The following is a 14819-nucleotide window of genomic DNA, read 5'->3' on the forward strand; positions in this document are numbered from 1 at the left end:
TGAGGAAGAGAGGTATCCGGGAACCTGTGCAGCAATGGCAGGTAACGAATGGAGATTCATGTTGTACTGACCGGGGTCAGAGAAAAGGAAAGACAGAGTGAGAATGTCTGAAGGATGCCTCTGGTGAAGAGAGGTATCCGAGAACCTGTGCGGCACCCACAGGTAACTGGAAGGAACCGTGTTGTACTGACCGGGGTCAGAGTAAATGAAAGAGAGAGACATTGTGTCTGTGGCACCTCTGAGGTCAAGGGGTGTCCAGGAACCCGTGAAGGTCGCCAACAGGTAACGGATGAGGTCCGTGTGTTATGCTGATCGGGATCAGTGAGGTACTGTGATGAAGCTGAATATGTACAGACGGTGTTTATGCTGTTATAAAGTTCCTGAAGATGTTGTTCATGTGGATGTGAAATAAAGCTAAGAGACTGTGTTTTGATAGAAAAACGTGCCTGTATGCGTTATTCCCGTGCCAAGCGAGTGTCCCCCAAGACCCGAAGTAAGGGAAACGCTACACATAGTATGCGAAACCTTAGTCGTTACATATGCAAGTGGTGGCGCAAGGATCAAAGACGAAAAACATAATAATAATCTTTATTTTTATATAGCGCTAACATATTCTGCAGCGCTTTACAGCGCAAATTATCATATCTGTCCCCGATGGGGCTCAAAATCTAAATTCCCTATCAGTTTGTCTTTGGAGTGTGGGAGAAAACCGGAGTACCTGGAAAAAACCCACACAAACACGGGGAGAACATATAAACTCCTTGCAGATGTTGTCCTTGGTGGGATTGGTGCTAACCACTGAGCCACCGTGATTCTGATTCCCATATTATAGGCGGGAAGATTTGTTTGTTTTTTAAATAACGTGAAGATAATTGTATTTTTTTTGCACACGGTATCTTGGTAATATCATAGTTTTTGAACCCTTCCATCCATTTGGTTCAGGAATGGAAGGTCCTATTATATCTCCAAAGTCTTAGGCTATGTGCACACGTTGCAGATTTACTGCGCATCCGCAGCGTTTTTTTCCATGCAGAAACGCTGCAGAACCGCAAGTGATTCCCATGTAAATCAATGGGAAAATAAAAACGCTGTGATAATGGTGTGGAAAATTTCGCAAGGAATCCGCAGCGGATTAAAAAAAGGACCATGTCAATTCTTTGTGCGTTTCTGCAGTGTTTCTGCACCCATTCCATTATAGGAAAACGCAGGGGAAAAACGCATAAAATCTGCAGTAAAAACGCACAAAATCCGCATAAAAAAACACGCAGATTTTGACCTGCGTTCTCTGCCAAGAGATGCAGAATCCGCACGGAAAATTCCACAGGCAAATTCGCAACGTGTGCACATAGCCTTACCTAGATGGTCATGGAAGATTGGAAGATGTGTACGTGTCTTCGCGCAGGTTGTTCTTAAAGCCTGGCTAGATAACATTTACATGACTGCCTAAAGCATAAATAGGGATTAGGGTTCTGCTCTTGAGCCTTTTGGTTATGTATACAGCCAGGAAAACTTCAGGAATAAATGATAAATTATCCTTAGAGATCCATTAAGGATAGAAGAGTGATCTTTTTGCCTCCATGAGGGTTGGTAGCAGAGTGCACTTTCATTTAAAAAGGGCAAAACGAAAGAAGCGAACAACACTCGTTTACGATGTTACCAAGGGACTCAATGGGCGTTGGAGTTACACATCAGAGAATCTTCCTGGCTTGTACTGCCAATAAAAATCCAAACGTGGTATACAAATAGAGCCTGACCTGTTGTGAATTCCCTTCTCGAACTCCCTCCTGTGGTCATGAATGGTACTTCGGCGAGTTCTGTCCGTGGACTCCCTCTGGTGGCTGTGAGTGGAACTGCTGGTTCTTGAGGTTGCTTCCTCAGCTGCCCTCGTTTGCGGCTAGGCTGGCTTCTCTATTTAACTCCACTCAGATCGTTACTTCATGCCAGCTGTCAATGTATCAGTACTGGTTCAGATCTCTCTCGGATCTTTCTGATGACCTGTCTACTCCAGCAGAAGCTAAGTCCCTGCTAGTTTATTTTTTGTTCATTGTGTACTGAATATATTTCTTAGTACTTGCTAAGTTCTAGTCCAGCTTGCTAACATGATATTGTTTTGCTAGCTGGAAGCTCTGGGGTGCAGAGTGGCACCTCCGCACCGTGAGTCGGTGCGGGGGTCTTTTTGCACACTCTGCGTGGCTTTTTGTAGTTTTTTGTGCTGACCGCATAGATCCCTTTCCTATCCTGTCTATTTAGTGAAGACTGGCCTCCTTTGCTGAAACCTGTTTCATTCCTGTGTTTGTGACTTTCCTCTTAACTCACAGTCAATATTTGTGGGGGGCTGCCTTTACCTCTGGGGAATTTCTCTGAGGCAAGGTAAGGCTTTATTTCCTATCTTTAGGGGTAGTTAACTCTTAGGCTGTGAAGAGGCGTCTAGGGAGAGTTAGGTACGCTCCACGGCTATTTCTAGTGTGTGTGATAGGATTAGAATTTGCGGTCAGCAGAGATCCCACTTCCCAGAGCTTGTCCTGTTGTCTAGTTTAACCATCAGGTCATTCCAGGTGCTCCTAACCACCAGGTCCATAACAGTACAGCTGGCCAACAAAGTGTTAATGCATCTCAATAGAGGGATAAGAGAAGTTCTGAGACCATTTTTTTTTTCTCTGCAGTGTGTTTTGTCTTTCTTTTCCCCTTAACCTCTGGGTGGTTCAGGACTCAGGTGTAGATATGGACATTCAAGGTCTGTCCTCTTGTGTTGATCAACTCACTGCAAGGGTACAAAGCATTCAAGATTATGTAGTTCAGAATCCGATGTTAGAGCCTAGAATTCCAATTCCTGATTTGTTTTCTGGGGATAGATCTAAATTTCTGAATTTCAAAAATAATTGTAGACTGTTTCTTGCTTTGAAACCCCGCTCCTCTGGTGACCCCATTCAGCAAGTAAAAATCATTATTTCTTTGTTACGTGGCGACCCTCAAGACTGGGCATTCTCCCTTGCGCCAGGAGATCCTGCATTGCTTAATGTAGATGCGTTTTTTCTGGCGCTTCGATTGCTTTATGACGAACCTAACTCTGTGGATCAGGCAGAGAAAATCTTGCTGGCTTTGTGTCAGGGTCAGGATGAGGCGGAGGTATATTGCCAGAAGTTTAGAAAGTGGTCTGTGCTTACTCAATGGAATGAGTGTGCCCTTGCAGCAATTTTCAGAAAGGGTCTTTCTGAAGCCCTTAAGGATGTTATGGTGGGGTTCCCCATGCCTGCTGGTCTGAATGAATCAATGTCCTTGGCCATTCAGATCGATCGGCGCTTGCGTGAGCTCAAGGTTGTGCCCTATTTGGCGGTATCCTCTGAGCAGAGGCCTGAGCCTATGCAATGTGATAGGACGTTGACCAGAGCTGAACGGCAAGAACACAGACGTCAGAATGGGCTGTGTTTTTACTGTGGTGACTCCACTCATGCTATCTCTGATTGTCCTAAGCGCACTAAGCGGTTCGCTAGGTCTGTCACCATTGGTACGGTACAGCCTAAATTTCTTTTGTCCGTTACTCTGATTTGCTCTTTGTCGTCCTACTCTGTTATGGCATTTGTGGATTCAGGCGCTGCCCTGAATTTGATGGACTTGGAGTTTGCCAGGCGCTGTGGTGAGCCCTTGCAGTATCCTATTCTATTAAGGGGAATTGATGCTACACCTTTGGCCAAGAATAAACCTCAGTACTGGACTCAGTTGACCATGTGCATGGCTCCTGCACATCAGGAAGATATTCGCTTTTTGGTGTTGCATAATTTGCATGATGTGGTCGTGTTGGGTTTGCCATGGCTACAGGTCCATAATCCAGTATTGGATTGGGAATCAATGTCTGTGTCCAGTTGGGGTTGTCAAGGGGTACATGGTGATGTTCCGTTGTTGTCAATTTCTTCTTCTACTCCTTCTGAAGTCCCTGAGTTTTTGTCGGATTACCAAGATGTATTTGATGAGCCCAAATCCAGTGCCCTACCTCCTCATAGGGATTGTGATTGTGCAATTAATTTGATTCCTGGTAGTAAATTTCCTAAGGGACGACTTTTCAATTTATCTGTGCCGGAACACGCCGCTATGCGGAGTTATATAAAGGAGTCCTTGGAGAAAGGGCATATTCACCCGTCGTCGTCACCGTTGGGAGCAGGGTTCTTTTTTGTGGCCAAGAAGGATGGTTCTCTGAGACCTTGTATAGATTACCGCCTTCTCAATAAAATCACGGTCAAATTTCAGTACCCTTTGCCTCTACTGTCTGATTTGTTTGCTCGGATTAAGGGGGCTAGTTGGTTCACCAAGATAGATCTTCGAGGGGCGTATAATCTTGTGCGTATTAAACAGGGCGATGAATGGAAAACAGCATTTAATACGCCCGAGGGCCATTTTGAGTACCTGGTGATGCCATTCGGGCTTTCTAATGCTCCATCTGTGTTTCAGTCCTTTATGCATGACATCTTCCGAAAGTATTTGGATAGATTCATGATTGTATATTTGGATGATATTTTGGTCTTTTCGGATGATTGGGAGTCTCATGTGAAGCAGGTCAGAATGGTGTTCCAGGTCCTTCGTGCTAATTCTTTGTTTGTGAAGGGGTCTAAATGTCTCTTCGGAGTTCAGAAGGTTTCCTTTTTGGGCTTCATTTTTTCCCCTTCTACTATCGAGATGGATCCTGTTAAAGTTCAGGCCATTTATGATTGGACTCAGCCTACATCTGTGAAGAGCCTTCAGAAATTCCTGGGCTTTGCTGATTTTTACCGTCGCTTCATCGCTAATTTTTCTAGTGTTGTTAAACCGTTGACGGATTTGACCAAGAAAGGTGCTGATGTGGTTAATTGGTCCTCTGCAGCCGTTGAGGCTTTTCGGGAGTTGAAACGTCGTTTCTCTTCGGCCCCTGTGTTGTGTCAGCCAGATGTTTTGCTCCCTTTTCAGGTCGAGGTTGATGCTTCTGAGATTGGAGCAGGGGCTGTTTTGTCTCAAAGAAGTTCTGATGGCTCTGTGATGAAGCCATGTGCTTTCTTTTCTAGAAAGTTTTCACCTGCTGAGCGCAATTATGATGTTGGCAATCGGGAGTTGTTGGCTATGAAGTGGGCATTCGAGGAGTGGCGACATTGGCTTGAGGGAGCCAAGCACCGCGTGGTGGTCTTAACGGATCACAAGAATCTGACTTATCTCGAGTCTGCCAAGCGGTTGAATCCTAGACAGGCTCGATGGTCGCTGTTTTTCTCCCGTTTCGATTTTGTGGTTTCATACTTTCCGGGTTCTAAGAATGTGAAGGCCGATGCCCTTTCAAGGAGTTTTGTGCCTGATTCTCCGGGAGTTCCTGAGCCGGCTGGTATTCTCAAAGAGGGGGTAATTCTGTCTGCCATCTCACCTGATTTGCGGCGGGCGCTGCAGGAGTTTCAGGCTGATAGACCTGACCGTTGTCCAGTGGAGAAACTGTTTGTCCCTGATAGATGGACTAGTAGAGTTATCTCTGAGGTTCATTGTTCGGTGTTGCCTGGTCATCCTGGGATTTTTGGTACCAGAGATTTGGTGGCTAGGTCCTTTTGGTGGCCTTCCTTGTCACGGGATGTGCGTTCTTTTGTGCAGTCCTGTGGGACTTGTGCTCGGGCCAAGCCCTGCTGTTCTCGTGCCAGTGGTTTACTTTTGCCCTTGCCAGTCCCGAAAAGGCCTTGGACGCATGTTTCCATGGATTTTATTTCAGATCTCCCTGTCTCTCAAAGGATGTCGGTCATCTGGGTGGTTTGTGATCGCTTCTCTAAGATGGTCCATTTGGTACCCTTGCCTAAATTACCTTCCTCCTCTGATTTGGTTCCATTATTTTTCCAGCATGTGGTTCGTTTGCATGGCATTCCGGAGAACATCGTGTCGGACAGAGGTTCCCAGTTTGTTTCAAGGTTTTGGCGGTCCTTTTGTGCTAAGATGGGCATTGATTTGTCTTTTTCTTTGGCTTTCCATCCTCAGACAAATGGCCAAACCGAACGAACTAATCAGACTTTGGAGACCTATCTGAGATGCTTTGTTTCTGCTGATCAGGATGATTGGGTGACCTTCTTGCCATTGGCTGAGTTCACCCTTAATAATCGGGCCAGTTCGGCTACTTTGGTTTCGCCTTTTTTTTGTAATTCTGGTTTTCATCCTCGTTTTTCTTCAGTGCAGGTTGAGCCTTCAGACTGTCCTGGTGTAGATTCTGTGGTGGACAGATTGCAGCAAATTTGGACTCATGTAGTGGACAATTTGACATTGTCCCAGGAGAAGGCTCAACGTTTCGCTAACCGCCGTCGTTGTGTTGGTCCCCGACTTCGTGTTGGGGATTTGGTTTGGTTGTTGTCTCGTTATGTCCCTATGAAGGTTTCTTCTCCTAAGTTTAAACCTCGTTTCATTGGTCCTTATAAGATTTCTGAAATTCTCAATCCTGTGTCGTTTCGTTTGGCCCTTCCAGCTTCTTTTGCCATCCATAATGTGTTCCATAGGTCGTTGTTGCGGAGATATGTGGCGCCTATGGTTCCCTCCGTTGACCCTCCTGCTCCGGTGTTGGTCGAGGGGGAGTTGGAGTATGTGGTGGAGAAGATTTTGGATTCTCATATTTCGAGACGGAAACTTCAGTACCTGGTCAAATGGAAGGGCTATGGTCAGGAGGATAATTCCTGGTTTGTTGCCTCCGATGTCCATGCTGCCGATTTGGTTCGTGCCTTTCATTTGGCTCGTCCTGATCGGCCTGGGGGCTCTGGTGAGGGTTCGGTGACCCCTCCTCAAGGGGGGGTACTGTTGTGAATTCCGTTCTCGAATTCCTGTGGTCATGAATGGTACTTCGGCGAGTTCTGTCCGTGGACTCCCTCTGGTGGCTGTGAGTGGAACTGCTGGTTCTTGAGGTTGCTTCCTCAGCTGCCCTCGTTTGCGGCTAGGCTGGCTTCTCTATTTAACTCCACTCAGATCGTTACTTCATGCCAGCTGTCAATGTATCAGTACTGGTTCAGATCTCTCTCGGATCTTTCTGATGACCTGTCTACTCCAGCAGAAGCTAAGTCCCTGCTAGTTTATTTGTTGTTCATTGTGTACTGAATATATTTCTTAGTACTTGCTAAGTTCTAGTCCAGCTTGCTAACATGATATTGTCTTGCTAGCTGGAAGCTCTGGGGTGCAGAGTGGCACCTCCGCACCGTGAGTCGGTGCGGGGGTCTTTTTGCACACTCTGCGTGGCTTTTTGTAGTTTTTTGTGCTGACCGCATAGATCCCTTTCCTATCCTCTGTCTATTTAGTGAAGACTCGCCTCCTTTGCTGAAACCTGTTTCATTCCTGTGTTTGTGACTTTCCTCTTAACTCACAGTCAATATTTGTGGGGGGCTGCCTTTACCTCTGGGGAATTTCTCTGAGGCAAGGTAAGGCTTTATTTCCTATCTTTAGGGGTAGTTAGCTCTTAGGCTGTGAAGAGGCGTCTAGGGAGAGTTAGGTACGCTCCACGGCTATTTCTAGTGTGTGTGATAGGATTAGAATTTGCGGTCAGCAGAGATCCCACTTCCCAGAGCTTGTCCTGTCGTCTAGTTTAACCATCAGGTCATTCCAGGTGCTCCTAACCACCAGGTCCATAACACTGACCTACATGTATCTCAGAAGATCTGCACTCAAAACTATCATGTGCAAGACATTATTTTGTTTTAGAGTGGGGTTACAATGGGAACCTTGTGTCTGAAAAGCTGGAAATTTGCTCGAAAGGGAACCGGTCATCAACTTTAGACCTTTCCTCACACAAACGAATGCATGGAAATACAATGTAATTGATACCTGTATGTACCAAAGTGATATTCCAGTGCTAAGAAATCCCATTCTGAACTTATCTTTATGAGGCTGGAAGTTCCTTGGTGGCTGATCGATCCATACGCATGTGTTTTCTTCATTACTCCCCACCCAGCACCACTCTCCTTTCCTTGATTGACAGCTCTTCCCTCTGTCGTGCTAGGGGTTTGGCTGGTGGAAAGCCAGACATTTCCATATAACTTAAATTAAACATTACTTTGTTCATTAAATCAATTAATTTTTTCCTCTACCGTATTTAACAAAAATATTTTCACAACATCCAGCAAGTGTCTCTATATGGAAAAATGAGTATAAAATGTCAATCTACACTGCAGATATCCTGCTTGTTCTCTTCCCTTGATTTCATGCTCCACTTACTCAGCAGTGACATTATCCAATAACCCAGAACATCTAGCTCACTTAGGATGATACAACATGTCCAAGGAAAGTGAAGGTAAAGTGAGTTTTCATTATAACTGTAATGTGCCTATGAAGTGTAACACTATAAATGGTGACAGCCACCTTCACGACACCATCACGTCTGGTTCAGTGGTCTTACTGTTATCCAGGGAAGCATATTTTAGCACACAGGTAGAATATGTGAAAACTTTCTTACTATTGCAGAAACTTATGGAGGAGGAATTGTAGAAGACATGATCATTTCTTTTTCATCGTCTGCTTTTAAAGTGATGCTGGAGATATTTCAAGTATTGGGTGTTGAAAAATTAAGACATAAATGTATAGATTCCACTTCCTTGCCGAATAAGGTAAAAAGAAACTAAAATACACAGTATTCGGATATTGCGGGCTATAGCGGTTCACCAATACCTTAGATGAGGGGTGATAAATTTTCCTAAGATGCCACATGAGAGACCCTGACTGTTGTGTTGCTTATTATTATTTAATATTTTTATTACTTAATATTTTGCAGAATTCAGTATATTGAGCAGCAGCTACTGTTAATACATATTCAAAATAGGGCTTAGTGTAACATGTATTCTTACATGCAGCAGCTAAGCAAAACAATATAATTTACTACTTTTTAGAAAATTTATAAAAAACAGCAAATTGTACTGCTAATGCTTTTCAGTCTTAAAGATATTTAATAAGTATAGATGTACCTTTATCAACAGCTCCCCCACACAATATGTGTGCCTCACGCAGTATTTTGTCCCTACAGGCCCCCAGGCAAGTATGATGTCTCCACAGCCACTCACACATTTTATGGTTCTCCCACACAAGTATGATGTCCCCACAGAACCCCACACATTATGAGGTCCCCACAAACAAGTATGAGGTCCCCACAGCCCCTCACAAAGTATAAGGGCCCTAGAGCCCTTCATTATGTCCCAAAAGCTGCACATCCAGTATTATTTCCCCACATTCTGTTACACAGTATCATGGCCCCACAGCCCTTCATACAGTATTATGTCCCTACAGTGCCACACAGCATTATGTCCCCACAACCCCACAGAAAAATGTGATGCTTCCACAGCCCCTCACATAGCATGATGCCCCCTCAGCCTCTCACGCCGTATTATGTCTCCAAAGGCACTCATATTGTTATGGTCCTCCCACACAAGTATGATGTCCCCACAGGCCTTCTCACAGTATCATGTCCCCATAACCCATCACACAGAATTTTGTCACCACAGCCTCTCATACAGTAATATGTTCCCACACCCCTTCACACATTATGATGTCCTCACACTAATATGATGTTCCCTCTGCTCTTCACTCAAGTATGACATCCAAACAACGCCTTACATAGTTTTATTTCCCCAAAGCCCCTGACACTGTATAATGCTCCCCACGCAAGTATGATATTAAAATAGTCATTAGATTTATTGTGCTACTTATATTAAAATGTCTAACATTAAAAACAGCTACAGTGCAGCTTCCATGTCTATGGAACAGCTTGAAAAAATGAAAGCAGAGCTTTGCTTAGTTGTCTCATTTATCTGTTAGACCATTTTATTAACAGGAGCCCAGATTCTTGGAAATGATCGACCATTCTGTGGATAAGCATTTGAACATTTCCACACATTTAGGAAAGTTTGTCATCATCTAGAACAGGGGTCCCCAACCTGTAGCTCGGGAGCCACATGTGGCTCGCGGGCCCGTGATGTGTGGCTCGCGGCTGCCAGCTTGGTCCATTAGCACCAGGTGTAAAGAACTATTAAGAGCAGATGTCTAAATGGTTACTTTTGTGTGTAGCCCTGTATGGAAGAGCAGGCCTGAATGGGGGTGAGATAGGAAACCGTGGAGCTTGGCATACTGCCTTGATGCGATTTCAGTGGAAAAGCTTTGGTTCTCATTATACCAGTAATGGAAGCTCTCGATGTCACTACTGTGAGTGGGGAAGGAGCTGGTTGTGCTCACGACCCTCTCTCAGAGCTGAATGTGGCTCACGACCCTCTTTCATAGCTGGAAGTGGCTCTCAAGGTCAGAAAGGTTGGGGACCTCTGATCTAGAACAATATTACTACATATTGATTGTTTTGTGTAAATAAGCAATTGTGTAAATTGATTGGGGGAAAATGCTAAAATAAATAAGCCCACTAAACAAAACATACTGTACAAAATATTCATACATAATGTGAAATGGTAGAACATTTATTTCAGCAGCTACTCACAGACATTGATGCTGCCACTTCTGCGACACGTTGTGCAATCTCACCTAGCAAAGACCAAACTTACTTGATTACGGTGTTTTGCTCCACATTTTTTTCTGCAGCACACAGTATTTTGAGGTACAAAATGGGAACACGAAAGTTATGATTTTTTCACATTGCAAATATTTTACATGTAAGTAACCCTAGAAGAGAATGACTATATGTAAATTATCCTGGGGTGTTTCAGTTCAAAAGTAAATGTTTCAGTTCAATATGTTCTGGCCTAAGGTAATCGCATTGTTGATGCTACCCCCTGACACCTATCTACGAGGGCACATGCCTTGAGTTCTACGTCTTTGTCTTGTTCTCGCTTAGCCCCATTTGTAGATTAGCTATAATTTGTAATGTCTATAACCAAAATTAGAAAAATGTTGTCTCTGTCCCAATATATATGGATGTAACTGTACATTGTAAATCCAAATTAGCAGAGAAATCCAGATGTTTTCCATCAGTTGTTTCATCAGTACAATTTCCTTGATACCTTTAAGGGTGACGGCATCCACATCCAATATGTCTTTTATTTAAATAACACATACCCGCTCTCTCTTCATGACCAGTTTAGCAAATTCTTGTATTTTTGATATATTAATACTGCTGCAGCGTCTTTTCTCACAACTCTGTGTTGTGTCGTTCCTCGGTTATTCTTGCTAGAAATGTATGAATAAATTGATAATTGAATGTTGAGGATGCATCCCATTAACAATGAATGATACTGCCTGCTTGTAAAGTTATTCATAAATATTCAGGAGGACTAACAGAAGAACTTTACAACATAGAGGGATCCTACACATGCCCATGCCGATTATGCTTCCTGTAATTCACTTATGGTCCATCATGTTCAGTCCCACCACTTCTAAATGAAGCGATTCCGCAAGAATAAAATCTGTCTTTATTTGGAATGGTTGTGTCACAGGCTCTAGGCTTTATCATATGCAAAAGCCCCAATAGCATTATTTTTACTCAGATAACTCTATGCAATGTATGAAAAAGTTATTTATATAAGTTCTAAAATATTGGCATCAGATGCTTGTCATGAGATGATGTTTATTGGCTTTACTCAACTCTGATATTTATATTTTTATATTTAGTCATTTTTCTCTGCTTTGTGCTCACCTAGGAACTAGCGCACACAATATTCCACTGGGAAGAGGCGTTCTATATTGTTTATATCTATGACTATGAGTTCTTTTAGAACTAAAATGTTAAGTGCTTTCTTTTATTTCTGTTCTCGTGAAAAATATCACTTTGCATTGTATTCAACCCTCGCTGCTGTTTCAGTTAAAAATTAATCATAAGAAACAATGGAAGATCTAACTGCCTTGTCTGCTTTACTCTGGGTTACCACATATTATTTCAGATTATAATAAAAGGTATTACCAGAGTAATATTTCTTTATCTATATGAAAATCAAATACTTTTTCTATCCTCCTCTGATATTAGGTGCCTTTTAACTGGCTGCAAGTGCATGAAATAAGTCTCAATGTTATTTCAGATCACCTCTTATAGATGTTATTCCAAGATATCTTTTGTAGGGCCTTGTGTCCTTATTTCCAGATTATTTTGTGTTTTAAAGGTTATGACATGGAAAGATCCATTTTTGCACAGAACTATGTTGCCTCAGGGATAAAGCCGGGTAGTAGGGCATGTGCCCTGGGTTTTGGTTGCTTTTTTAAATATTCCATAGACTAGTGGATCAGGAATATCGGTGGCAGGTGACTGGTGAATGGGCAATATGGAAATTATGGTTTGCAAATTGGGAAGTATATTATTTTACTACTTTATTTCCTAATGAACCAAGTTGGTTATTTAGGGAAACTAATTTAATGGGTGGCTCATCTTGGTTGGCAGACTTAGAGGATCTCACGGTACCACTAAATTCTATTCTATTTTTTCATTAGACTTGAATAAAATAGGGAGAATAGGTTGAATGGCCTGTTTTGTGGTCATCTTGCTTGTATTAGAAGCATATTTTTACCTCTCTTCAATCTCTTCATGTGGACAGGTGAGAGAACAAGGCGGAGAAGATGTCAAGTGGCCTTTAGTTATATACCACAGAATGAAGATGAACTTGAACTTAAAGTTGGGGAGATCATTGAAGTACTTGGAGAAGTAAGTCACTGTTTTTATGGTTCTGAATGCTATGCTTAAAGTCATATAAATGCTTAAGGCGGGATGCTGAGACCCCAACAATAGTTAAAATGAAGAAACAGAGGTGCTCAGTTGTGCAATACTCTCCTCCAAAAATTAGGATAGAGTCTATGGACGTTTTATGTCTTCAGTCTTGGAGGAGAGCAGCTCTATATTGATGCTGTATCAAAATAACACTGTTCCATTGGTTGTACATGTATTGCATAGAGAAGTAGATTGACATTGTTACATGTAGTAATATTAATAGATAAGCATACAGAAACCCATTTACACATTCTTTGACCATGGATGTGAGTCACATAAAGAAGAGAGCACCTGGAACTATGCTTTATCATTTCCATAATTATGTTTTTGTAATTGCCACCTAGGGCAGCGTTCACACATCCATTTTTTTCGGCAGCACACAGATTCGGAGTTTAATTGATCCATACACACCGATCCTTGAGACTCAAAGCATGTTATATTCTTGCTTGTTTCGTGGGTCAGACTCGGGGAATAAAGCCTTTGACGATCTGTTAAACACTGATGAAAAATAGAAGATACACTTTGTCGTTCCATCCTTCCTTCATCTGTTTTTCACATACCCATTGTTAAGAGTCACTGGATAAAAGTTCACACAGTTTACCTGCTCCAGTGAGAAAACAAAGAATGCAACATGGAGGCAAAACAGACGACATATGGAAGAAAAATTGTCTGTTTTACACAAATGTGAAAATAGACATAGATGTGTGATTGTATCCTAAGGGCTTGTTCAGACTAGCCTGTTGTATCTACTGTGTGGGTTAAATTTGGACACCACACAAGCCAATATTATTAAATGAGGCTGTCAAGTATGCACTAATCTCTTCCAAATTTTGGATAAGACTCAACCATATAAGTCTATGGGTGTGCAAAATCGAAATGGATCCCATACGGATCATTTGTATTGCATCCATTTTTTTTACAGATACATTACAATTATTTTTAAATGTTCATGTATAAAAAAGTACCGTATGCCATACAGATGTTAAAAACAGACATGTGGATGACTCACGGATGGTATACAGATAGAATACTAATGTGAAAAACAGACATACCGTTGACTCACGGATGGTATACAGATACTAATGAAAATCATCCGTTTTTTTCTGGATGAAAATTGGATAATTTTTCATACGTTTGTCTAAACCGCGGCCTAAAGGTAATATATTGTTGGTATTATAACAAAAAACTTTCTTCCATGTTGAGATTTTAGGAGTTAAAAAAGACATATTCCTTCAGTAGAACTGAAACCACATAAGATTTATTGCTCTATGGAAAGAAATAACATTTTTTTCTTTTATGCGCTCTCCTTTTATGTTAATTGTGAACGGTGGGTGTTTATTGAGCAAAATGGCTTTACTATTTTTATTCTTAATGTGCCTTATATGTAGGCATCCCCATGGAGTTGCTGATGTGTGGGTTTTATGTCACTCGCATACAGACCTTTTGAATTTGCAATAATTAATAAGAAACTAACTTCTGTTCAACTTTCTCAGAATGTATTTTTTAGTAAGCATGACTTGGTGTTTTAAAGGGCACTCCATTTAAAGCATTACATGGCAAGCCTAAACGAAATGCAGGAGCTCCTCAATGCCACTGTTAACTCCCTTACTTTCTCCCTCTTAATAAAGACAATAATCACAGATTTTATTGGGGCCTTACTGTTCCCTAGTATTCCTCACAGAAGAGCTGCCATCCTGTTTCCTGAACCTGGAGCCCTTTCTTGCAAAACTTAGATTTTCCTGCATTTTAGAAAGAATTGTTAGTGTTTAATTTAGATAATGCCATTAGCGATCAATTCCATTTATACATGTACATTACCAGTGATTACATGGACACTGCAGTTGTGTCTGTGTCCATGTGATCAGGAAAAGGAGTGTGGCTTTAATAATAATAATAATAATAATAATAATAATAAGCTTTATTTATATAGCGCCAACATATTCCGCAGCACTTTACAGCTTAACGGTTTCAAACACAACAGTCATAAGTAACAACGTTAACAATACAATAATTAAAGCGAAATCAGACAACCCTGCTCGTGAGAGCTTACAATCTACAATGAGGTGGGGGAGATGCAAAGTACAGGAGCTTATTTACAATGATGTATTTACAATGATGGTCCAGCCATCTTCAGGGAGGGGGGGATACATGGAAGTAGTGAATGGGCTACACA

General features: G+C 42.1%; 1 protein-coding gene across 1 annotated transcript in view; it reads left to right on the top strand.

The window, feature by feature from the left end:
* The window catches only part of SH3KBP1 (SH3 domain containing kinase binding protein 1), a 530500-nt gene that overhangs the window by 283277 nt on the left and 232404 nt on the right, over positions 1-14819 (top strand). The window contains exon 4 of the mRNA XM_077294639.1: positions 12477-12583. Coding sequence (XP_077150754.1) covers positions 12477-12583 — 107 coding nt within the window. The remainder of the gene's footprint in view (positions 1-12476; positions 12584-14819) is intronic.

The sequence above is a fragment of the Ranitomeya variabilis genome, chromosome 3 (assembly GCF_051348905.1).
Source record: "Ranitomeya variabilis isolate aRanVar5 chromosome 3, aRanVar5.hap1, whole genome shotgun sequence".
NCBI classification, from domain to species: Eukaryota; Metazoa; Chordata; class Amphibia; order Anura; family Dendrobatidae; genus Ranitomeya; species Ranitomeya variabilis.